The sequence below is a fragment of the Urocampus carinirostris genome, chromosome 20, assembly GCF_059441175.1.
Source record: "Urocampus carinirostris isolate Australia breed hairy pipefish chromosome 20, RoL_Ucar_1.0, whole genome shotgun sequence".
NCBI lineage: Eukaryota > Metazoa > Chordata > Actinopteri > Syngnathiformes > Syngnathidae > Urocampus > Urocampus carinirostris.
In genome coordinates, this window is record NC_142368.1 from 415,449 (window position 1) to 439,025 (window position 23,577).

Below are 23,577 nucleotides of genomic sequence, written 5' to 3' on the forward strand. Positions count from 1 at the left end.
GAAAAAAAACTATAAAAAAGGAGATAATACATTTGCTCTTTCTCTGCCATTTCAACCCACCCCGCGAAAGAGTCACGTGATCTTAAAAAAAATCTTTTTTTTAAACTGTTTTTTCTGAATCTTTTAAAACGATTTTATTTTAATCATACAAAAGCGTACAAGAGTTTAAAAACTCAAATGAAATTAAAAAGCAGAAATGACATTTACTTATTTTTCAGAGTCAGATGACTCAAAAGTGTCTAAAGAGTTTTTTATAGCAGAAAACTTAAAATAACAAAGAAATATTTGGAAATAAGCGTACAAGAGCGTCAGAAGAAAAAAAAAACAATAAAAAAGGAGATAATACATTAGCCCTTTCTGCGCCATTTTCCTCCTAAGACCCTTCCCTCCGTGAAAGAGTCACGTGATCCAAAAGTGCTAAACAAGTTTAAAAACAACAACAAAAACAATCATAAAGAGACGTAGAAAAAAACTGAAAATAAATATCCTCCTCCTCTTGTTAAACCTTTCTTTCATCTTACCATACAGAAGCTTACAGGAGTGTAAAAAGTAAAAAACAATTTAAAAAATCAGAAATGAAACGCATCATTCTACTCCTCCCGCAAAAGACTCACGTGACTCAAAGTGTATAAAAATAAAACGTTTTTTAGCTTTAAATGAAATTTTCTTTTTCTTCAATGATTTGGAGTGTCGTGAATATTTTTAGAGAATCAAAAAAGAAGAAATTCAATTAGCTATTTTCTTAAATGTATTAATTTATGATGACTTGTTTATTTGTTTATTCATGTATGTATTCTTTCATTTATTCATTCATCCATTCTTTGACTTGTTTGCTCATTTATTTATGGTTTTATCATTTATTTGTTACTTATTCTTTATTTATATATTCACGCATTTATTTAATGATTCATTAATGTATTTGTTTACTTGGTTCTTTCTGTGTTTAGTCATTATTTTATTTGTTTATTTATTCACTAAGCCATTCGTTAATGTGTTCATTTATGTATCTATTCATTCATTTAATCATTTTTTTATTTCTTTTTTTTACTTATTCATTTATCTATTCATTACCTTATCTATTGATTTATTCATTTTTTGTGGGTGAATGTTGGGATCCCAAAGTGCATCGGAGACGAAAGAAAAGGTCCCACGCCGTTACCATAGAAACCGTTTTTATTGTCCAGCCTAAATCAACAAGACTAAAACCTAAAGAATCCTTGAACTCTACCCTGTCGACACTTTTTGGCATTTCCCATCCACGTCCAAATCGTCACCGGCGTAAACCGTCGGAAAAACAATGCATGGCGTACGGTATTCACAGTCTTCCACCGAATTTGCCAAAACTCTCCGAGAATCAATTATAAGCTAACCGGAAGAAAGTATACCTTTGAACACAAACGATAACACTTTGCTTAAAAGCTATAAAGCGATCCAAAGAAATGAGAATTTCCTTTTTCTCTTTGAAATCTTAAAACACGATCTCAACAAGTGCGCTACGATTTTATTTTGCTTTCTTAACACAAAAACTCAAACGACTTCTCCAATTCTTAAAGTGACAGCGCGTATCATTTAACCACAAAAACCTCTTTTATGACTTGCTAAAAAGAAAAACGAGTAAAACAATGTTCATTTTTGGTCGCTTTGATTTTTTTCATAGTTTTTTTTTCTTTGTGCTTTGTAGCAGTCGTTTTTTTGTCGAGCGAGACACAGCGACGAATAGGACGCGCTGTCCCTTCAAACAAAGTTGGATCCGATCGCTAAAATGTTTTGTTTTTAAATCTCGTTTCCTTTTTTGTGCATTTACAATCAAGTGTAAAAAAACGCTAAATCGAATAACTTAATGATGTTCTCACTTTTTAATTAAAAGTATTCTAAAACACGACATTTATTCACCATATCATAGAAAACACAAACTCGAGATTCAAACGACTCAATTATTTCTTATCCGTGAGTATTTAATATTATTATGAAAAATGTCTATTCTTATTCCTAAATGTTCTAAAATAACAATGAATCCATTTTAAAATATATATATATTTTTTTTATGTTTGTTTGAAAAAGACAAATATTTGCTGATTCCTTGATTACCCATTGGTCGTTGGTTAGTTGTTGCAGCCCTCAAATTCAGTGATTTTATTTTAATTTTTCAAAGTGCTAAAAAAAGATACTTCCGATATGAAAATAATCGGCAATTCATAAATTACTGAGGAAATATTCTTGAGTTAAAAAGTTAAATCTGGGAATTTGCGACGACTGCTGCGAGAATTCTGGCACTGTTGGAAAGCCATTTTGTTCCGGGATGTCCTAAAATATGCCCGATTAAAATTACAGATTCCACAAACAAAACCAAACAAAAATTGGTCATTTGACAGAGTGGCAATTTCAGTGCTGTTTAAAAGTGATCAATGAATTTGTAAGACAGGCATTCTTTTCTGGGGTGCCCTAAAACCCGCCTGACCAAAAACACAGGCAAGCCAAATTGCAGATTCCACAAAAAACAAAAAAAAGATTATTTGTCATGATCAAAGAGAGAAAATTGGCGCAATTTTAGAGTGGATCAAATCATTTGTAAAAACAGCCATTTTTTTCTGATCTGCCTGTTCACACACATGTTCATGTAAAATGGCAGATTCCACAAACAAAACCAAAAAATAATTGGTCATTTGTCATCACACGTGCGATGATTTTGGTTTTGTAGTGATCAATTCATTTGTAGGAATGCCTTTTTGTTCTGGTGGTGTCCTAAAATCTGCCTGACCAAAATGATAGAGTCCACCAACAAACGAAAAACAAATATGAAGTCCTTTTTTGTGATCAGTGTGAGAATGTTGGCTTTGTTTTAAAGTGGATCAATACATTTGTAAGACAGCCATTTTGTATTATGGGCGTCCCAAAATCTGCCCGATCGCAAACATAGGCAAGCAAGAGGAAGGATTCCACATCCAAATAAGAACCAGTATTTGGTCATTTGACACGATGAGTCAGAGAATTAAAGTGGATCGATAAATTTACAAGACGGGCATTTTGTCCTGGGGGTGTCCTCCAATCTGCCCGACCACAAACACAGGCAAGCAATATGGCGGAATCCACACAAAAGGGGGCGGGGTCCAAGCGTGCAAAATAGTTTTGGGCTCTCACAGAGTGGAAGAGCTGTGTGCAAAATCCGGAAGGGCTTCGTAGCCCCCGCCCAGGACGGAAGGGGTCGGGGAGTCGGGTTCCGAATCCTCCGAGGACCCCGAGTCCCTAAAAGGGGACGGGGGGGACAAAGCCTGGACTCCGTCCTCCCTGGAGGGCGGCTCGTCCCCACCTCGCAAAAGAAGTCTCTGACACTCTTCCGGGGGGGCGGGAGAGGGGTGTTCAAAATGGGGGTGCGGGGCCTGGGTGCGGTACGTCTCCACCAGGGGGGCGGGCGGTTCCCGGGAGCCCGGGCAGGGGTCGGAGGCGCTAGTTAGGGGCCGGATGACGGCGGTCTGATTGACTTCCTGTTTGCGGACATGCACAGACAGTCTGTGGCAGACATTGCCCCCGCTGGCCGGGGGTGGTCTTGCACCTGATTCAGACCAGGACACAGACTTGCCGTTAGAACTACAAAACGAGACAAAGACAAGCCAAACAGTTAGCAAGGAGAGTAAGCGACAAACATGGCGGCTGGCGACACCACCTGATGTTATTTTCCATTTTGATCTGATTTCATGCGACGATTCGATGTATTAAATATTACCCTACTTGGCCACTAGGAGGAAAATACTAAAACATGAAAATATGAAATAACGTGAAAAAATTGTTGAGAATAGCTTTGCGGATGAAGATAATCGTCTATTTGGCTAATATGACAGCATTTATTTTGATTTATTTTCGTAAAAATGAATAAAGAATGTATACGTTTAATATCTTGCGCTCAAATGGAAACCAGCAAAGGTTATAAATTGCCTCCCTCAGCCAGCCCTAACCCAAAGACCTAAGAATGAACCTAGCACCTAAGACTAAACACTTAGCCTTGTATTCAACCTTAACCCACTAACCCTAATCATAGCCCTAACCCTAAAACCCAGGGCTAAACCCCAACACTCAGCCCTATCCCTTACCTAACACTTGCCCTAACCTAACCATGACCCTAAACCTAAGCACAGGCTCTGCCCTAGCCGTGGCTAGTTGAATGAGATAGTTGACGAGGATAAAAAATATTCACATTCAACACGAAAACAGCGCTAAAACAGATTCTAGCAAAGTTACTTGTTTTCTCCCTCACCCAGCCTCCACTCTGGCACTGGCCCTAGCCCTAAGACTTAACCCTAACCCTAACCCACTAACCCTAGCCTCAGCCCTGACTTTATTTTTAGCTCTAAGCCTGGCCCAGGCCAGATAGATGAACGAGATGACTGACAAGGATAAGGAATAATAAACACAGTCAACTTTTAGCACTGAAACAGAGACTATCAAGTTAGCTCCCTCACCCAACCTTAACCCTGGCCCTAGCCATAGCTTTAACCCTAAGAGCCAGGACTAAACACTAACCCTTACCATAACCCATTTACCACAGCCCTAACTTTTACCATAGCCCTAGCCCTGGCTCTGGCCTGATAGTTGGATGAGATAGTTGACGAGGCTAAAAACTATACACTTTCAACAACTAAAACAGAGAGCAGACAGTTAACAGTTAGCTAAGAGTTAGCTCCCTCACCCGGCTGTGGCGGCGGCAGCTGCCCGGTCAGGTTTCTTGTTCCGGCGGAAGATGTCGAGAAATCCGTGAGCGCGGCAGGCGGCGGCGGACTTCCCGTCGCCCACGTGCATGCGCACCACGTCGGAGGTGGTGAAAGCGCTACGCACGTTGCGCTCAGGCTTGGCCACGATGATGTAGATTTTGGGCGCGAACATGCAACCCAACGCTACCGTCACGCTGAGGCTAACGGAAAAACTGGTCGTAATGATCTTGTAGTCGGATCCGAAGTAGATGGGCACGAAGGCCAACCAGATGATGCAGGTGGTATACATGGTGAAGGCGATGTACTTGGCCTCGTTGAAGTTTGCGGGCACGTTGCGGGTTTTGAAGGCGTAGTAGGTGCAGCTGAGGATGAGCAGGCCGTTGTAGCCCAATGGCGCCACCATGCCTAAATTGCTGGTATTGCATATGAGAAAAACCTGTCGGACGCTGGGGTGCCACTCCACCGGCCGAGGGGGCTCCAGCACCATGAGCGCCACCTCCAGCGTCAACTGCACGCTAACCAGAGCTAATGCCAGCAGAACCTGCGCCCAAGCGCCCATCAGTCGAGGTTTTCGGGTGCAGATCTTCTTCTTGCTGCCCGCCAGGATGCGGGCGATGCGGTTGGTTTTGGTCACCAGCGCCGAGTAGCACATGGCCGAGGACAACCCCACCAGCAGCCGCTGCAGGTGGCAGGAGGCCAGGCTGGGCCGGGCAATGAGGGTGAAGGGGCACACGTAGCCCAGGAAGATGCCCGCTAGGATCATGTAGCACAGTTCCCGGCTGGACGATTTGACCACGGGTGTTTCGCGGTACTGAACGAAGACCAGCGTCACGAAGAGAGTGGCGAGTATACCTGCGCACGAGAATGCCACGGCCGCCACCGCCTCCGCGTCCGACCAGTCCAGGTACTCCAGCGGCAGCGGCTGGCACTCTGAAAACAAAGCAAAAATACATCAATAGAACTCGAATCAGAAGACTAGCCCTCACGCTAGTCCTAACCCTAATGCTAAATCCCAACCTTAGCCTTAACACTGATCAGTAATACTAAACGTAAAGCCTAACCCTTAATCCTAGCCATAAACTGGGTAGACTGTGTGGCGAGCCCATTCCTTGAATCTCTTGGAAGTGCACATTTCTGACGACCTCTCCTAGTCTAGAGCAGGGCTATAGTGGGGAAGGCCCAGCAGCCATGGACTCCACTTCCTGAGGGTTCTCAGGAGAAGGAACCTGGAACAAAAGCTGCCGGTGTCCTCCTAGAAAGTATTCTGGCATACGGCGCCACTGTAGTATGCTGGGAGCACGGCAGCAGACAGATAGATTACAGCTAATGTCACTGCATTATTTTCTCACCCGGTATTGCAGTACCTCCGGGAACGGTGCATTCGCAATGATCGCAGCAAGGCTTTAGGGCTAGGACCTTAGCTTGGCCTTTTGGCTGAGAGTAAGTGTCCCGGCTCCTAGGCTTTGTAGCGTATTATGAACTGACCGATAACGGATAATGGATAATGAATAACGAAGATAGAACAATAACCCTTGAAAACCCCAAAACCCCCACACTCAGAGTAATCAACACGGCCTGTAGGATCACTGGCTGCTCTGTGCACAGTCAGGAGGACATTGCTGGCCTGCGACACCGCAGCAGAGCCATCAACATTATTAAAGACTCTTCTCACCCCCGCCACAACCTCCTGGACATTTTGCCTTCTGTTGGAGGCTACAGATCCCTCAAAACTAAGACTAAAGGGGTCGGAAACCATTTCTTCCCCAGGGCCATCACCACCCTTCACAAGCACACCAAACTTTGAAAACTTGGTCTCCATCTATAGACGCCAGGAGCGCTAAACTTGTTATGATTTTTTTTCCATTTTGAAATCAACTATAATGGCGTTACCCGCCAGGTCTTGGTCAGGCCACCATCCAAGTTGGCAGGCCTCGCAGGTGAATTCGTCCAGGACGATCTCGTTCTCCTTGCAGCTGGTGCAAATCCAGCAGCAGCTCACCTCGCCCTTCCGGATCACCTGAAAACAGAGAGTTAAAGAATTAACTGGCCTGTTAGAGGCCCTTAGACTCCAGACACAGCAACATCAGTCTCTTCGTTTGGCTAACCCTAAGGTTACCTCTATCTGCCCTCCCGGTTAGGTTTGGGGGTTTAGGATTACGGGTTAGGTTAAGGGAATGAGGGTTAAGGATTAGGAGTAGGCCATCCTGACATGCTAACAGTTACTAGTCAACCACTAAGGTACTTAGCGAGCTACTGGCTAACGGCTAAGGGCTACCTTGATCTGTCCTTTGGAGCAGGGCTCGCTGCAGACGGAGCGCACGGTGTCGCTAGCGTTGCTCCACAAGATGGCGTCGTCGATGCTGAGGACGCCCTCGTGCCACGAGCCCACGTTGATGTAATCGTAGCGACCGTCCTCCAACTGCTGCAGGTTCATGATGTCGTAGCTGCCGGTCAAAGCAATAAACCGATCACAAAATCGACTCGGTTCCGATGCCGGCCCATTTGCCAGACGTCCTCACCGTCCCGGAGTGTCCCCGTTCTGGTCGAAGTAGACGTCCTCGCCGGAGACGCCGGTAAAGGAAGTTTTGAGCAGGAAATCCAGAAGCTTGCTTCCGTCGATGGACTCCATAGCGGGGCAGAGTCCGGTCTTGCCCGGGCACAGCGCCCTCTGCATGTCGTGGAGGCCGTGCGCCATTGCGTAAATGGCGTTGATCACGAAACCCATTTTGCTGTCCTGAACGTAGTTTTCTGCGAGACTCTCGTTGCCTACAAAAAAAAAAACAGAAAAATTCGAGTTTAGCAACTAACCACTACAATACCTGGTGAGCCAATGCTACACAACCTGCCCACTCGATTGAAAGTACATCGGAACATGATCAAGTTAGGTCAAAAACAATTTGTTTGCACTAATGGCTAACGGCTAGCAGCAAACTGCTAAGAGATAGGCAATGCTAGCATGCTACCAGTTAGTAACCAACCACTATGATACCTAGCGGACTAACGCTACATTACGCGCCAACATGATTGAAAGTCCATTAGAACATGCCAACGTTCTACCATGCTAACAGTTAGCAGCCAACCACAACGATACTTAACACATCACAGAGTTAACTCGGCGTGAAAATAAAACCGTAAACGAGGGGAAAATGGCAGCGCTTTATTTTTTTTTTCACATTCAGCTCTTTTTTTGAAGACGCATGCATTAAGTCTTGGCCTAAAGCAGGTTTAAATCTTGAGTTAAAGCTTTAAAGCTCCTCTGACTCTCGAGTTAGCACATCACAGAGTTAACTCGTAGTGAAAATAATCCTCAAAGCCTTTTTGACATATTTCTCTTGTGGTTTGTCACGACCCTGGCCTCAAATAGCTTCACCCGTTGTTATCAAAAGAGCCGTTCAGGTGCCATTAAAGCCCATCGACCGTTTCATCTTTGGGCTTCTAAAAGAACAGGAACTTAAAGGAAAAAGGAGGCGGGGCTAACCAGAGCAGACTTTCCGGTAGTTGCGGTTCTCTTGAGGGTGGCCCGGTAGCCGGCACTGGAAGCGGTACTGCCAGAACTCGGCGAACCAGGGATTCCTGGTGTTGGTGTCCAGGCGAAGCTTCAGGAAGTAATCGTCGAAGGCTTGCACCGCCGCCGACTGAAGCTTCATGGTGATGCCGCCGTTAGCTTCGCGCTCGTAGCCCTCCACCACCTCGTCCCGGTCCGCCCAACCGTCGCTAAAAAGAAAGAAAACCGCAGTTTGGACCGTACCCAGGAATCCTACTTGGTGACACTGTAGGATGCTCAGACGGACGGAGGGATGGATGACGGACCAATCCACTCGTGACTGAAATATATCCCAAAGACGTGACAACGAGGCACTCTAATTTGCTCACTGCCTCCGTCACAAACATTTCCGCTGGTTTCTCAAGAACTGTCTTCTTATGGTTCAGATTCTACGTCTCAGATAGGACGCATTGTCTTAGGGTGGTATGATCTCTGAGATTTTTACTCGTGGCGTTCCGCAGGGCTCAGTACTCGGTCCCCTTCTTTTTTTGTCATCGATATGTTTTTGTTAGGAGATATTAAAGGCAACTATAATGTCAGTTTCTATTGCTATGCAGATGACTCCATTGCATTTTCCAATCGAGGAATCTGCCCCACTAAATTGTGAAAAGTTGGAGGCCTGCCTCATTGAGATAAAAAGATGGATGTTCATTATTGGTCCATCTAAATGACCTGACTGCTTCTCAAATACTTACAAATGTAATATCACCCAGAAATTTACGAGTCACTTTTGACCTGAAAAAAATAAATCCCATTATAATTTAGTAGACTAATAGATGGTTTTTTTTGATTAAAAAAAAAAAAATCATCCTTTAAGACTTCTTGTGATAAAGGGACAAACAAAGAAACTGCACCCGACTTCTTGTTTTTATTTAATGTCAACCTAAAATCATCAACAGAGTCACAAACAAACTGTCAAAAACTGTAAAGTAGGCTTTAACGTATTTACTCAAGGTGTGTATTTCTAATCAGTTTGATGGTGTCTCTTAGTCTTCCTGTCTTTTTGTCTTTTGTCTTTTGTCTCAACATACCAGTACTTTTCCATGTCTTGTGATCTCATTAAAACACAGAAGCAGACGGGGGATGATTGAGATTGAGATGGAGATTTGAGCGAGAGAGTATGGAAAGATCTCATCTCCACTGGTTGCAACTGGCTAAAAAACTTTTAGTCTTTGCCTGCTGCATTTTCTTCTATGATTAGCCAATATTTTGGAGCTCTCCCACACTTCAGTGGTTGTTTTAGAGCCAACATTTCAGACGCAGAAACAAAAAACAAAGCTCAGAAAGCAGGATGGACTGGGAAATGGGATGGTGGAAATTGACCTGATACTGGTTGCTGTCTGAAGCGTCCTTAGGAAGGGTCTGGATAGTTTTGGTCTAAGCCAGTGAGCAGCATAATTAGCGATGTCGCTGGTTTCCAGCGTCAAACGAAAAGGATGCTGGTTTTTTTGAAGCGAGTACGTGGACACGCTAGAACGAGCGCCGTCTTCTCTAAGCGGCCACGACCGACCGCGCTCGCTATTATCCGTCTTAGCGTCCGTCAAAACGGAAGCCCGCGGCGGTTGATGGACCGGGCGTGACCGGGGCGACGACGGGGCGCTCGCAGGTGCTAGCTTCTTCTTTTCCTTTCTGCTTAGCGCCCGGAACGCCCGCGTCTTCTCCGCCGTCCCTGGCCATAATTTTCCTGTCGTTTTTTGACGCCGGCCGATCGGACCTCGGTTTCTCCCGACGGATTTCTAGCATTAGCGATACAAATTCAGACTATTTGCAAACAAAGGTAAAAATGGTGAGCGTGAAAAAGAAAAATGGACGCGAAACAAGAAAAAAATCCAGTGAAATACAGTGGAACCTGGGTTTTCGAAGGCCTCTCAGTTCGAACAAATGGGAGTCTGACCAAAAATTTCGAGAATTTCTTTCCTCGCTGTTCGGTCAAAAAAATCGGAGTTCAAACGCCGGTACGCTAGGGTGCGATGCTGAGCGGCGTACGGGTGTTTTAGCCCCTTATTATGCCTCCGAAGAAAGTCATTGCAAGCAACAAAGTTGTTACAGGTGAAAAGAGAAAAGTAGTGTGTACAACTATTGCATTTAAGAAAGAAACAATAGCCAAATATGAAGGAGGTGTGCGAGTGTCTGATCTTGCTAAGGAATACAGCACGCGCCTTCTGCTGACCACCACAAAGGTAAGAAATCCTATTCATAATTATTTTCTTTATTCTTTTTTTTTATTTTTACATGTTCAGGTTAGCGTCATATTTCGTACGGAAGATTACGATAACGCGAACGTACGATGAGCCTGGGTTAGCATTATGTTTATGTTGAACATTTAGTTAAACATTCAGGGTGTTGGAACACAGCCCCCTTTCCAAGGAGACCCGGGTGCTAGATGACTTGTAAACGAGCTGATTTTTTTATTTTGACACGTTCACGTGAGCGTCATCTTTCGTACGTAAGATTACGAAAAGGCGAACGTACGATGAGCCCGGGTTAGCTTCATGTTTACGTTAAACATTCAAGGTAAACATTCAGGGTGTTGGAACGGATCAAAACGATTGAAATGATTTTTAATGGGAAAAATGATTTCGGTGATCGAACAAATCGGTTTTCGAACAGGGTTCCGGATTGGATTGCGGTCGAGAACCCAGGTGCCGCTGTAAATCCTTTTTTCGTCTTTTTAGCTTCAGAGGATTTTGGCGAGGAACGGGCGACGACGAAACGCGTTAAGCTAGCGCTCTCTCACTTTGGAATATTTCACGCACGGTAAGAGCTTATGCAAAGCATCTCGGGTAATCGGCGTCGCCCCTCGGCCGCTCCCCGAGAGGCCGGATCATGGAGTAGGCGCCGGATGAATATTTAACAATCGGAGGAGGGATCCGTCGCACCTTCGCTAGCATACGAACGGCGCTAGCGACGTGGGAGGAGAAGAGAAACCCGCCCGCCGCTACAAAAATCTTGGAAAGAAAATATCCGATCCGTAGACGGATCGATATTTCGTCCATAATTGACTCGACGGGGAAAATCGATTCGTCTTTTAACACTCAGTGGTGTGAAAACCTGTTTTCTTTCATTTCAAATTCACGAACAACTATTTTATATGCGGATTCATCGTGGCTGAAACGATCGGGATCAAACTGAATTGTCGAGACGGGACCCACTTGCGTTGCGTTTCTCACAAGTTTTATTGTAAGAAAGGGGTGGGCCCAGGATCCGGTGATCTCGGGAAGCGGGTCGATCTGAACGCGGAAAAAACGGCCAGTAGCCAGGAGAGCCAGTCGGAAGCAAATCGTTAACCAGGAAAGGAGAGTAGATGTGGTCGGGGACAAAAAGAGGTCGAAAGACAGGGCGGGAGTGTCGTGTCTAGCATGGTCGCCGCGGCGACCGGCTGGCCCCGCCCCGTGGGCCACGGCTGTAGTAGATCAGCTAATTTGCGTGTGTGCTACTTAAGGGTGGGTTGCGGGTATTGCGGGTGCCGGTTCGTTTGCATTTTCCGTTCGGTTTTGCTCTGTCCTGTTTTGTTTGATTCGGAGGAAACCTGCGTTTGCACGTTCTGAGTTGAAGCCCGTTGTTAATATTCCTAGTCGGAGATCCTGTTTGCCTGTAAAGCCTGTTTTTGTTTGTTTTGTCCCATGAGTGTTGGACGACTTTTATTTTGCTAAATCAAAGTCCTGATCGTTAACGCGAACGAGTTCGTCCTTCCTGCCTCCTGCCTCCGTTCTGGTCCGGTCTCCTCGTGACAGGGAGAGTAGACGCGGTCAGGATCAAAAAAGGGTCGAAGCCGGGGGACAGACGGGAGCAAAAAACAGGACAGGTGGGAGTCAGGGTCGAAAAAGGCTTGCCTTGTGTTCACTGAGGTTTGCAGACGGACTGACCAAAAGGGGACAGACGGGAGCGGGTACGAGTACCGATCGGGAGCCGATCAGAGTCCGAGGCGGTCGGCGCCAAAGGAGCGGGCGAGGGTGAGACGAACGGGTCATCGGGACGAGAATAAGAATAAATAAATAATAAATGATCGAAGACAAAAGACAATTGAAGGCAGACGGAAGAAGACGAAAAGGATGAAAAGACAAACGGTCGCGAGGACGTAAAGCCAGAAAGACGATCAATAATCGGAGCGGAAGGGTGGAAGAGCGGACACGGAATAAGAGGAAAAGACGCGAGGCCGTTCCGCTCCGGGTCCTTTTTCGGTCGCCAGAAGTGGGGCGACCCCCCCACCCCGTCCCCCGTCCTACCTGGCGTCCGTCCACGGGGGACGCACGCTAAAAAGCGTGGAGCCGAGAGCCCAAAGAAAAGCCTTAGCGCCGGAGCGCATGGATAATTGAAAAGAATGGAGGAAAAAGAGAAAGAGTGCCTTCCTTCCTTCCCTTCTTCCCTTCCTTCCCTCCCAGCAGATGAATTAAATATAAGCCCAGCGACCCGATAGCGCCTATCTTCTTTTTCAAGCCTCCCGGATGGAAATATCCAAGCTTTTTTAAATCAACGCACTATATATCCATCCGTCCATCCGTGATCTGCAGCGCTTCTCCTCAGTAGGGTCGCGGGGGTGCCGGAGCCCGTCCCAGCTCTCTTCGGGCAGTGGGCGGGGGACACCCCTCAACTGGTCGCCAATGCAGAGACAGACAACTCACTGGCTCACTCACTCCTAGGGACAATTTGGACCGGCCAATGAACCTGACGTGATGTTTTTGGAATGTGGGAGGAAACCCACGCAAGCACGGGGAGAACATGCAAACTCCGCACAGGAGGTCTGATCTCATGACCTCAAAACTGTGCAAACGATATTTTATTTCATGATTTATTTGGGAAATAATGTCACGCAAATATCATATTCAGAATCCTTTTATTTTGGAAATAACTCCAGAAAAAATACAAAATATTTTTGTCCAATTTTGAAGCAGTAAGAAATCAAATCTCATTGAATTGATTTCTTAATTCACATGCAAATCGTATTTTATATTTCATATTTTATTTATTTTAATAGAAAAATTTCAACGCTGTTAATTTATTTTAAAAAATCAATTTTTTCTCATTTGCAAAAAATATTTAATTTTACGTTTTATTTCGGTTGGAAATTTCTTCATCTTCAAACGATAGCACCAATCCATGTTTACTTACTTCTCTTAAGTCATCTTGTTTTTAGTTTAGCCACCAAAAACTGGAATATAGAAAAAAACTTTTTTGTTTTGAAGTTCTAATTGGACCAGAAAAAAATATTAAAAGTACCATGAATTGTCATGATTACCGATGTGAGTCACCTGTGCCCACTCCTTTCTGTCACCTGTCGTCAGTCCGTCTACGAACCTCAGTTTACTCTAGGCAAGCTTTTTCGACCCCGACTCACTCCTGATTTTGCTTCCGTCTGTCTTTGACCTGTTTATTGATCTTGACCACGTCTAGTCTCCTCTCCTGGCTTTCGACCCGTTGCCGATCCCGACCACGTTTTTGCTCTCCTGTCCCGGCGACCGACCCGTTTTACCTTTCTCGACACCGCCGTCGCTCGCCGCGGAAGTCCCACTTCCTCATTCAGAGCGATCACCGGATGGTGGGCGCAACCCTTTCCTTTCTTCCAATAAAACGGAGAGAAACGTAACGCGAGTGGGTCCTGTCTCCGTTTTGTTTTTTTCACATGCAAAGAATATTTTATATTTTATTTTGAAGATATTTTAATTCAAAAGAATCGAAGCATAATAATTAATTTACGAATTCGAATACGCATAGTTTTATTGAGGTCGGAGTGATATTCAAACGATAGCACTAATCCGTGTTTACTTACTTCTCTTAAGTCTTTTTGTTTTTAGTTTAGCCACCAAATACTTGAAATTCAAAAAATAGAATATAGAAAAAAAATTGTTTGGAAGTTGTAATTTGACCAGAAAATACCATCATTAAGGGGAAAGACACCGTATCCGTCATTTTTCGGTGCCTCGATCCCCCCAAAAATCCAGCAAAATCAATCGACACAATACATGAGGAAGGTGGAATTTTCTTTTTCTTAAGTCCTATTTTTTGAAATAGGGTGTCCTAGAAATGTCGGGGCGAGAAAGACCCCCCGCGATGTGCAGAAACGGGCCAGGAGGGGGCGCCACTCACCTGCCCACCAGCAGAAACTCGCTGTAGACGCCGAGCCTTCGCATGGCCATGAGCAATCCTCGCACCGTCATGCCCTCGCAGAAGCAGAGCACCACTCTGGCCTTGGGGAGGCGCTCTCGCAACTTTTTCAGCAGACGTTCGAATTGTTTTTCGCCCGCGTTGCTGTAAATTTTGTCGGAGTGGGCGATGCAGAGACCCTCCTGGGACGCCAGCTCCCTGAAAGCCTCCATGCCGCTTTCCCCGTAGTTACCTGCCGGGAAACGAAAAAAAAAACGGATTCTTTACAGAGGCGGTGGGAAACCCGGGGTGCGTGGGCCACAGGCGGCCCCTAGGATGGCCTCATTCGACCGGGAAATCTCAGCGCTCTCTCGCTTCGGGGTCGGCCCGTCAAACGAACTTCTGCCCACGAGACGTGGCTTCTGACTCGGTCCTGTTTTCCCGCGATATCTCCGGTCCGTTTATTTTTGTACAGTTTCATTTCAGGTACCAGTTTTGTTTCCGTCCGTTTTTGTCCTTTTTGTCAGTTCCTTTACTTTTTGTCCCCGTCTAGTTTCTCCTAATAGTTATCGATATCCTGATTTGGTTTCAATCCTGTCTGTCCCCACACAAACCTCTGGCCACATGACATGGGTTTTGACTCGGTCCCGACTCGGTCCCGTTTCCCTGTGATATATCCAGTCCGGTATTGTTCCCGTTTATTTTTGTATTGTTTCATTTCAGGTTCCGGTTTTGTTCCTGTCCCGTTTGTGAGTTACTTCACTTTTTGTTCCCGTCTAGTTTCACCTGTTTATTTTCGTTATCCCGATTCGTTATCGATCTCGCCGGTCTCCGGCTTCCGGTCTTTCCACGCCAGACCGTCTACCTAACGTGCATGAATCACCATTTCCCTTGAAATAAAGGCTTGTGTGAGAACGTCACGCGATCGGGTCCTGTATCTGTTTGGGTTCCTGACAGACATGGTCAAAAAAGCGTCGTTTCACGTGCTAACAAAGGTGTAGAATGCTCTTTCTTTACAAAATGTTATGAATTGAATGGAAGCTTTTTTTTTTAAACGAGGATATTAAAAATCTTGTAGAATGAGAAAAATAAGAGGAAAGAACCGTTTTTTGTCGTTTAATGAATGCAATCTGCTGAAATAGTCCTCCCTAATTACATATTCATGAGTCCGAGCCCCGCCCCCTCGGCTTGATCCAAAGATAATGAGCGCGGAAGGATTTAAAGCGCCTCAATCAAGAAATCCGCCAAAGCTGTTTTTTTTCTCTTTTTTTTTCTCTTTTTTTTTTTCTTCCTTTTTTCAATCCCGTCCGTCCGTGTCACGCCGGGGATTGAGATTATATGCCGTCGGAGAAACGAAGAGCGCAAATCCCGGCGACAATGTGAAAACATTTCCATTTCCGCGCTCCGTTTGAGTTCATCAGGTACTGTTTTTTTTTTCTTCTTTTTTTCTTTTCCCTCTAGCCATCCTCGCCTGTTGCCACGGCAACCACTCCACATTTAGAATTCGCCCGGCCGATCCGGCGCACGAAAGGCAGGCGAGATTATTTCCCGGGAAGGGAAAACGAAAAGAAGCATTTATTTGAGGCTTTGGGACGCCGACTTGTCGAAATGTGATTGGAGGAGGGGGTCCTGGGGGGCGGGGCGACCCCAAACCATGTCACGACCCGAGAAAATGACGTCATCCACGTTAGACCGTGGGCGTGACCGGACCCTGGATTTGAACAACCCAGCTGACTTGGTTCAGTCCATTTCGATATTTAATCTGCTTGTATTAGTGTATTTCTATTTTATTTTCAGTATTTTGGTGGAATTCCCGCAGTCCCATTTTTGTAGTAATTCTTGATTTTTTGTTGTATTACTGTGGTTATATTTCATAGTATTTTGCAGTATTACTGCAATAGTATTTTTCTACAATTTCCATCGTAGAACTTTTCGAGCATATCCATGCTCTTTTTGTTGTAATATTTCTGGAGAAGTATTTTTGAAGTATTTCCGTACTAGTACATTTGTAGTATTTCATTCGTATTTTTTAATATTTTCCTTGTAGTATTTTTGTATCCTAGCTTTACCGTTGTAATGTTTCTATAGTATTTTTTTTCCTATCAGAATGAAGACAAATGAAAATATCAGGTCCATGTTTTTAGGGGCTAAAAATGATATATAGTTTTGTGGTCATTTTATAGTATTTCTGCAGTAGTATTTTTGTTGAAGATACACAAAGGGACATTGGGTGCGAAGTTGGCACCAAAAAACCTTTATATTAGTAGTACGACATTTACTATAATATATATTGTCATTCTATTTTGACGATTCTTGTTTGGTGAGCCGGATGAAAAAAACCAAGGGGGTGCGAGTGGCCCGCGAGCCGTATTTAGCCCGTCGGGTGTTCGGGACCCCAAAGCTCTCAACTGGAAATTTTATTTTGTCGATGTTTTTGTATTTTGTCATCGTTTTCATCGTTTTTCAGTTTTGCGTTTTGTCGTCGTTGTATTTTGTTGTGGTTTATGTATTTGATCGTCACTTTAGTATTTTGTCATGGTTTTTGACTTTGATGAAGTTTTGTAGTCGTAAAGCTCAGCCAAATACTTGGATGACAGTTACATTAACAGCAAAATAGCACGACAACTTCTACTTATGGCAGGATCCGTCCTACCTAGAACCAACTCCCTACATCGTATAAACACAATACTGCCCTCTGATGGCCGGAGAGGGCATTTGCTTTGCATTTATTGAAAAAAAAACTCGATTGGAATGACCTAAAGACTTGCTTCTTCTGTATTTTGTACAGATCGTATTCGGTCGAATTTTTTTGTATTTTGTCATCGTTTGTGTATTTTGTCGTATTCGGTCCCCTGTTTTTGTAATTTGCTGCCCACGATGTATTTCAAGTTCCGTGCCCTCTTGTGGCCGGAGGGAGCGTTCCGTTTGCATTTATTTTTGAAAAAGTCCCAACTTTCGACCGGAACGACCGAGAGAGTCGTTTGTTTTCGGGACGTACTCTGAAAGGATTCGAACGGGGCGCCTCACCTTCGGTGTGCACGGCGGAGACGTAGGTCCAGTTGTAGCGGCGCACGATGTCCAGCATGGCGCGGGCCTGCAGGGTATCGGAGGGCACCACCCTCAGGAAATACTTGAAGAGCGTCTTGTCGCTCAGGTCGATGCTGGTGGCGGAGTAGGCCACCTGGGGGATGTCGAAGAGCTGCAGCAGGTTCTGGACCTGGATGGCCACCGAGCTGGAGCCGGGCCCGATCACGCCGGCGATGGGTTTCTTAGGGGCGGGGTCCGGGCAGCGCCCGTCCCGCTCCGTGTCCTCTCGGATGGAGATGAGCGAGTCCCGGATGAACTCGATGCTCTGCTCCAGGGCCACCGAGGAATGCCAGCAGGAGTCTCGGATCTCGCAACCCAGGACCACGTCGGGCAGGAGCTCCGGGTCGGCGTTGATGCGGTCTAAGGTGTGGAAGGTGGCCTCCACGCGCTGGATGCCGTACTGTTCCCGGACCTCGCCGCACTGCCGCTCCGCCACCTTCTCGGCCGAGGGTTGGTGGTGCACCGAGAACAGGGCCCCGATGATCACGTCCCCGTCCGTGCGGGCCACCAGCCGCGGGGCCGACCCGGGGGCCGCCCCCAGGTCCCGGGGGCCCAGGCCCAGGAGCAGGGTGGCCAGTAGTAGCCGCGCCCGGGGAGTCATCTTTGCCAGGGGCCCCGCTTTATCCCGTCCGGACCTGGCCGCGCCCGCGTGGGCTCTCCCGCCTGCGAGGGAACGCCCTCGTTACGCTTTTGGGTGACGGGAACCGGAGGACAACAACGTTGAAAAATCATCTTATGAGATCAATGTGGGCTCCATCAAATTTTACGTACAAAAATACCAAGAATTTTGTCACGATTACTGATGTGACTCACCTGTGCCCACCAACCACCGCAGGTTCTGATTGGCTTCCTGTCACTATTTGAACCCTGTCCTCTCCGTCCCCTCTTCTCAGTCCGTCTGCAAACCTCAGTTAACACTAGGCTAGCCTTTTTTCGACTCTGACTCCCACCCGTCCCGTTTTTGCTCCCGTCCGTCTCCGGCTACGACCCGTTTCGCTCCCGACCACGTCTGTTCTCTCGTCCCGGCTCACGACCTCTTTTTGTCCCCGACGACGTCCGCTCCCTGGTTTTGGCCTACGACTCTTTCCGACCGCGCCTTGCTCTCCCGGTCCTCGCTACCGACCCGTTTTTCTGTTCCTGACACCGCTATCTCTCGCTACAGAAAATCCACTTCCGTGTTCGGATCCCGGTCCGAATCCGAGAGCGACTTGCTTCCGGCGTCCGGCGCAGCCCTTCCTCTTTCTTTCAATAAAACTTGCGGTAAACGTCACGCAATTGGGTCCTGTTTCCATTCTGGACAAATTTGGGCTCATCCGAAAACAAATCTTGCATTTCCTGAAAACGTAGCATTTTTCACATTTCTTTCAAAGTTCCACATTCATATAAAAATAAGAGCATTTCCATATCTCACTTTTTGTCATTTTCAAGAAATGTCTGCAATCGATATTTCACACGTTTGAATATAGATGGATCGTACGACCGACTTACTTGGGAAATACTATTTTTGGAAATCCGTTTTTGTCATTTTGAAAACTATCCTGGGATATTTCTCCCTTTTTTGAGGAAGTGTTTACCATGTCAATAAAACAAACAGATCCATTAGATCCATTTCTGCATTTATGGCATGTCGGACATTTTTCTAAATGAACATAAATCACAAAAAAATCACTGTAACTAGCCATACCGTTTTCTCACAGTACCAAACTTGCGATTGTTGACTTTTTCCTTACTAAATCGTGTTTTTTTTGTCATGATTACTGATGCGAGGCACTCCTATCTGTCCCCCGTTGTCAGTCCGTCTGCAAACCTCAGCTTACGCTAGGCAAGCTTTTCGACCCGAACTCTCTCCTGTTCCGATTCCCGTCTGTTTCCCGTCTCAGAGCCCTTTACTGATCTCAACCACGATTTTTGCTCCCCCGTCCCGGCTACTGATCTGTTTCTCCCGCTCCCGACACCGCCATCGCTCGCCACGGAAATACCACTTCCGCGTCCGAGCAACCCGCTCCCCGCGACCAGCGATCTACGGATGGTGTGTACAATCCTTTCCCTTCTTCCCGATAAAACTAAGAGAAACGCACGCAAGTGGGTCCTATTTCCGTTCTGGTCCTGACATTTTTGAATCCATTTATGAGCATTTGAGTTTGGTATGGATCCTTATATATTTCTTTCTCTTCATAAATGTTTCATTCTTTGAAGAAAAATCACTGAATTACGAGCATTACACACACACTCCATTCTGTCAGAATTTGCAGTCATACTCTTTCGACGATGAATTCCTTTGAGAGAAAAAGAGGGCAGCCTGATCCAAATGGGAACCGGATCGGAACCAGATTTTGCCAATTTGGAGGGATGAAAAAGACGTGGATTTAGATTTCAGCACCGTGGACAGCGAAAAAGCATTTACAGTATGTAGTCGTACTTCTGTATTGTAGTATTACTGTAGTTTTATTTCCAGAATAGGAGTAAAATCATACAAACTATCATTAAATTTGATATTTGGTTTTGTAGTATTACTGTAGTTGTATCTTTTTAGTATTTCTCTATTCAAGTATTAGCGTAGTATCATTTTTGGAATACATTTTTTTTGTTTTTCGTAATCAAAGCAAAATGATGGATAAGGTCACTAAATGGGATATTTTGTTTTGTAGTATTAGTGTAGTTGTATCTTTGTAGTATTTCTGTCATATCTCGTATTATTTTTGTGGTGCTTCTATAGTGGGATTTTTGTAGTATTGCCGTAGAATTTTTTTGTGTGCATTTTTGTAGTCATGTGTATTTATCTTAGTTTCTTTTTAGTATTCTTTTGTGTTGTACTTCTTGACTATCTTTTTTCATTTTCAGCACAAAAGCAAAATAGTCCGTCGGCCCCCTGCTTTTAAGCACTATATTTGATAGTTTTGTTGTAGTACGGTAGTTGCATTTTTGTAGTATTTCTGTAATGGCATTTTCAGAAGTAAAGTTTCTGTAGTAATAATATTGTAGTGTATATTTTTCTTTTCAGAATCAAAGCAAAATAGTATATGTGGTCCCTGCGTTTATGAGCACTAGATTTCATATTTAGTTGTGTCGTATTTCTGTATTATATTATCGCCGTTGCGGTATTTTTAATCCAGTCACGGAGTGTGTGATTCAAATTGGCAGACAAAAAGAGGGCAGATGGATCCGAATCGGAACCGGATTGGAACCGGATTCTGCCAATTCGGAGGGCTCAAAAAAGGAAGGCGTGGATTGAGATTCCAGCACCGTGGACAGCGACCAGCAGGAAGGGTGAAAAAAGGGGGAAAAGATCCAAAGCAAACGTCCCTTTTTCGTCCCCCTTGTCCACGTGCATGCCAAAAATTCCCTTTTTCAATCCCAAAATCTCAACGTATGGATAAGAACTTACCCGAATGCTGGAGACATTTTTCGCCTTCCTCCTTCCTCGCTCGTCTTCTTCAATTGCTCTCGCGCTTGTCTTCTCACTCGCCGCCTCCTCTATCTAGCCCCCCTCTCTCCTTCTCTCACACAATAACCCTCTCTCCCATTCCTTTTCTCCCCTCACCGAGGAAGATCTGCATGAAAAAACAATAGGCACCGTTTTCTAAAGGGGCAGCGTGTATCGTTTGAACGCGAGCTTTCGTGTGTCGCGCGAGCGAACACGAGTGCCAAAAAGAACGAGGATCGATACCGACTAGGAAGACTCGGAAAACCGCTCGAATTTGTCTTCTCGCATTTTACCAGAGCCTTTGCAAAGAAAAGGAAAAAGATCAAAAAAAACAAAAAAGAGAAGAAAAACTGGAGATAAAAGGAAAAAAAGGAAAAGAGAAAAAGAAACAAAAAGAACACTCACAAAAAAGATAGAACACAGACAAATAAGAAGAAAACGGAAATAGAAAATTGAAGAAAGAAAGAAATTGGGAAAAAAAATGAAATATAAGAAAAAAACATGGAGGAAAAAGCAAGGATGAAAAGAAAATGAAATAGAATTGAAAATCAAAGAAAATTAAGGAAAATGAAGAAAAACAATCAGAAAAGTGTATAAAAAACAGAAAAGAAAAAAAGGAAAAGGGGAAAGAAAATAAGCTAGAAAAATATTAATGAAAAAAGGGGAATAACTAAATAGAAATGGAAAGAAAAAGAAATGTAAAAAGAGAGAAAAAAAAAATCCTACAGAAATACTCCAAAACTACCGCTACAAAAAGACTTCAATAAAAAAATATTACTATGAGATATTATGACAGGAATACACCAGAAATAATACTACAGAAATGTTATGACAGAAATACAACTAAAATATAACTACTACTATAGTACAGGTATACTACAAAATCCCACTAAGAAAATACTGGAAAAATGCGACAAAGGAAATACCACAAAAATACTACAAAATGAAAACTAGAATAGTCCGACAAAAATACAACATTAATACTGTTGAAATACGACCAAATAATTACTACAGAAACACTACTAATGATATCCTACAAAATACTCCAAAAACAAAACTTCAATTAAAAGTACCAAAAAATCTACACAGATGCTGTAATTTTCTGACTGCATAAATACTACGCTAATACTACAGAAATACGACAAAAGATACTACTAATAATATACTACAAAACACTCCTAATGATATACTATAAAATACTATAAATTAAACTTCAATAAATCTACAAAGCACTTTTACACAGATACTCTAAAAATCTGAGTGCAGAACAACTACAAAAACACAAAAAAAGTACTTCTAAGGAAATAATACAAAAATACTACCAATGATATACTCCACAAATACTACAAAAATAAATCTATAATAGTGCTCCAAAAATTGAACCCTGATACTACGAAATTCTGACTGCAAAATTACTACATATACATTACTAATGATATACTGCAAAAAATACTTCTAAAAGAAAACTACTACAATACTACACAAATTCAACACAAATACTACAAATTGACTGCAGAAATACTGCAAAAAAAATAGAACTACGATAATATTACAGTACCGACCTCTGTCCAAACGGGTTTCAGCACCACGGACAGAGGAGTGAAAGTACTGTATCATGCCGCCACCTAGTGTTGGAAAATTCATTTGAATGACTTTTTTTGGCCCGACAGTGACATCGCGTGGACAAAGTTGCGCATTGCAAGATCGAGTGAGCAAATGATTATGATTTCTTACTGTTATATACTTGGATTCAAGTTTTGTAGAAAACAATGACAAAGCTGGAGTATTACTCGAGTAGGATTTCTCAACTATAGTACCTCTGTAGAAGTATTTTTGTAGAATATTTCATCTTTTCTGAATGAAATCAAAATAATATATCAGGTTTTTAATGTTTAGCTTTGTCGTAATACTGTAGTGCTTTTGTAGTATATCTGTAGTAAGGTTTTCTACTATTTCGGCAGTAGTCTCTCTGTTGTAGTATTTTTATAATATTACTGTAGTTATATTTTTGTAGTCATTCTGTCTTTTGTTACTCTTGTTTAGAACGAAAGTAAAATGCTATTTCATATCACTAAATATTATATTTAGTTCTGTGGTATTACTTTAGTTGTATTTTTGTAGTATTTCTATCATATCTCAGCAGTTGGGTAGAATTTTTGTAATTGTATTTCTATAGTATTTCTGTGTTGTAGTATTATGGTAGAAGTATTTATGTGGTTATTTTTTGCTGTATTTCTGCAGTATTACCGGAGCAGTATTTATGTAGTATTTCTGTGGTAGCACGTCTGTATTATAGTATTACTGTAGTAGTATATCTGTAGTATCTATTTTTTTCTTTTCAGAACGAAAGCATAATCATTTACGAGGTCTCTGTTTTAAGAACTCTTTGATATATAGTTTTTAGTATTGCTGTGGTTGTACTTTGGTAGTATTTCGATCATATTTCAGTATTGTTTCTTTTCAAAATAAATGCAAAATGATATATTCGGTCCTCGTTTTAAACACTAAATGTGATATCTAGTTTTGTGGTCATTTTGCTGTATTTCTGTGGTCGTATTTTTGTAGAAGACACACAAAGAGACAGCGGGGTAAAGCTGGCACCCCAAAAAAATACCTTTTTATAAGCAGTACTTTATTTTGTATTTTTCGGTTCGCATGTGGTCCGCGGGCTGTCGTTTGCTTACCGCTGCTCCTACGTCACAGAGCACTCGGTCGCCTGGACAAAGATGGCGGCCACG

The 23,577-nt window shown here is 43.7% G+C and overlaps 1 protein-coding gene across 3 annotated transcripts; it reads right to left on the bottom strand.

Moving 5' to 3' along the window:
* Window positions 1–1,155: 1,155 nt before the first annotated feature.
* Window positions 1,156–21,069, bottom strand: LOC148345909 (metabotropic glutamate receptor 1-like). Of its 3 annotated transcripts, none has more exons than XM_088325695.1 (9): window positions 20,801–21,068; window positions 17,356–18,078; window positions 14,332–14,581; window positions 8,182–8,417; window positions 7,223–7,469; window positions 6,979–7,147; window positions 6,594–6,720; window positions 4,682–5,633; window positions 1,156–3,585 (listed from the first exon to the last, which is right to left on the bottom strand). In XM_088325695.1, the coding sequence occupies exons 2-9, from the start codon at window positions 18,014–18,016 to the stop codon at window positions 3,135–3,137; spliced, it is 3,093 nt and encodes a 1,030-aa protein (XP_088181821.1). In that variant the 5' UTR covers window positions 18,017–18,078; window positions 20,801–21,068; the 3' UTR covers window positions 1,156–3,134. The 3 variants fall into 3 exon arrangements, with proteins under 3 accessions (XP_088181821.1, XP_088181822.1, XP_088181823.1); XM_088325696.1 differs by having other exon boundaries at window positions 17,356–18,102; XM_088325697.1 differs by having other exon boundaries at window positions 3,298–3,550; window positions 20,801–21,069.
* Window positions 21,070–23,577: the final 2,508 nt, after the last annotated feature.

Bases quoted from the DNA above. Each gene is read 5' to 3' on its own strand.
- LOC148345909 (XM_088325695.1), bottom strand. From the start codon at position 18,016: ATGACTCCCCGGGCGCGGCTACTACTGGCCACCCTGCTCCTGGGCCTG. The intron at 7,148-7,222 runs GTGAGGACGTCT...TTTGACCGGCAG, and splicing joins AACGGGGACACTCCGGGACG to CTACGACATCATGAACCTGC. The intron at 5,634-6,593 runs GTAACGCCATTA...CTTTGTTTTCAG, and splicing joins GCCTGACCAAGACCTGGCGG to AGTGCCAGCCGCTGCCGCTG.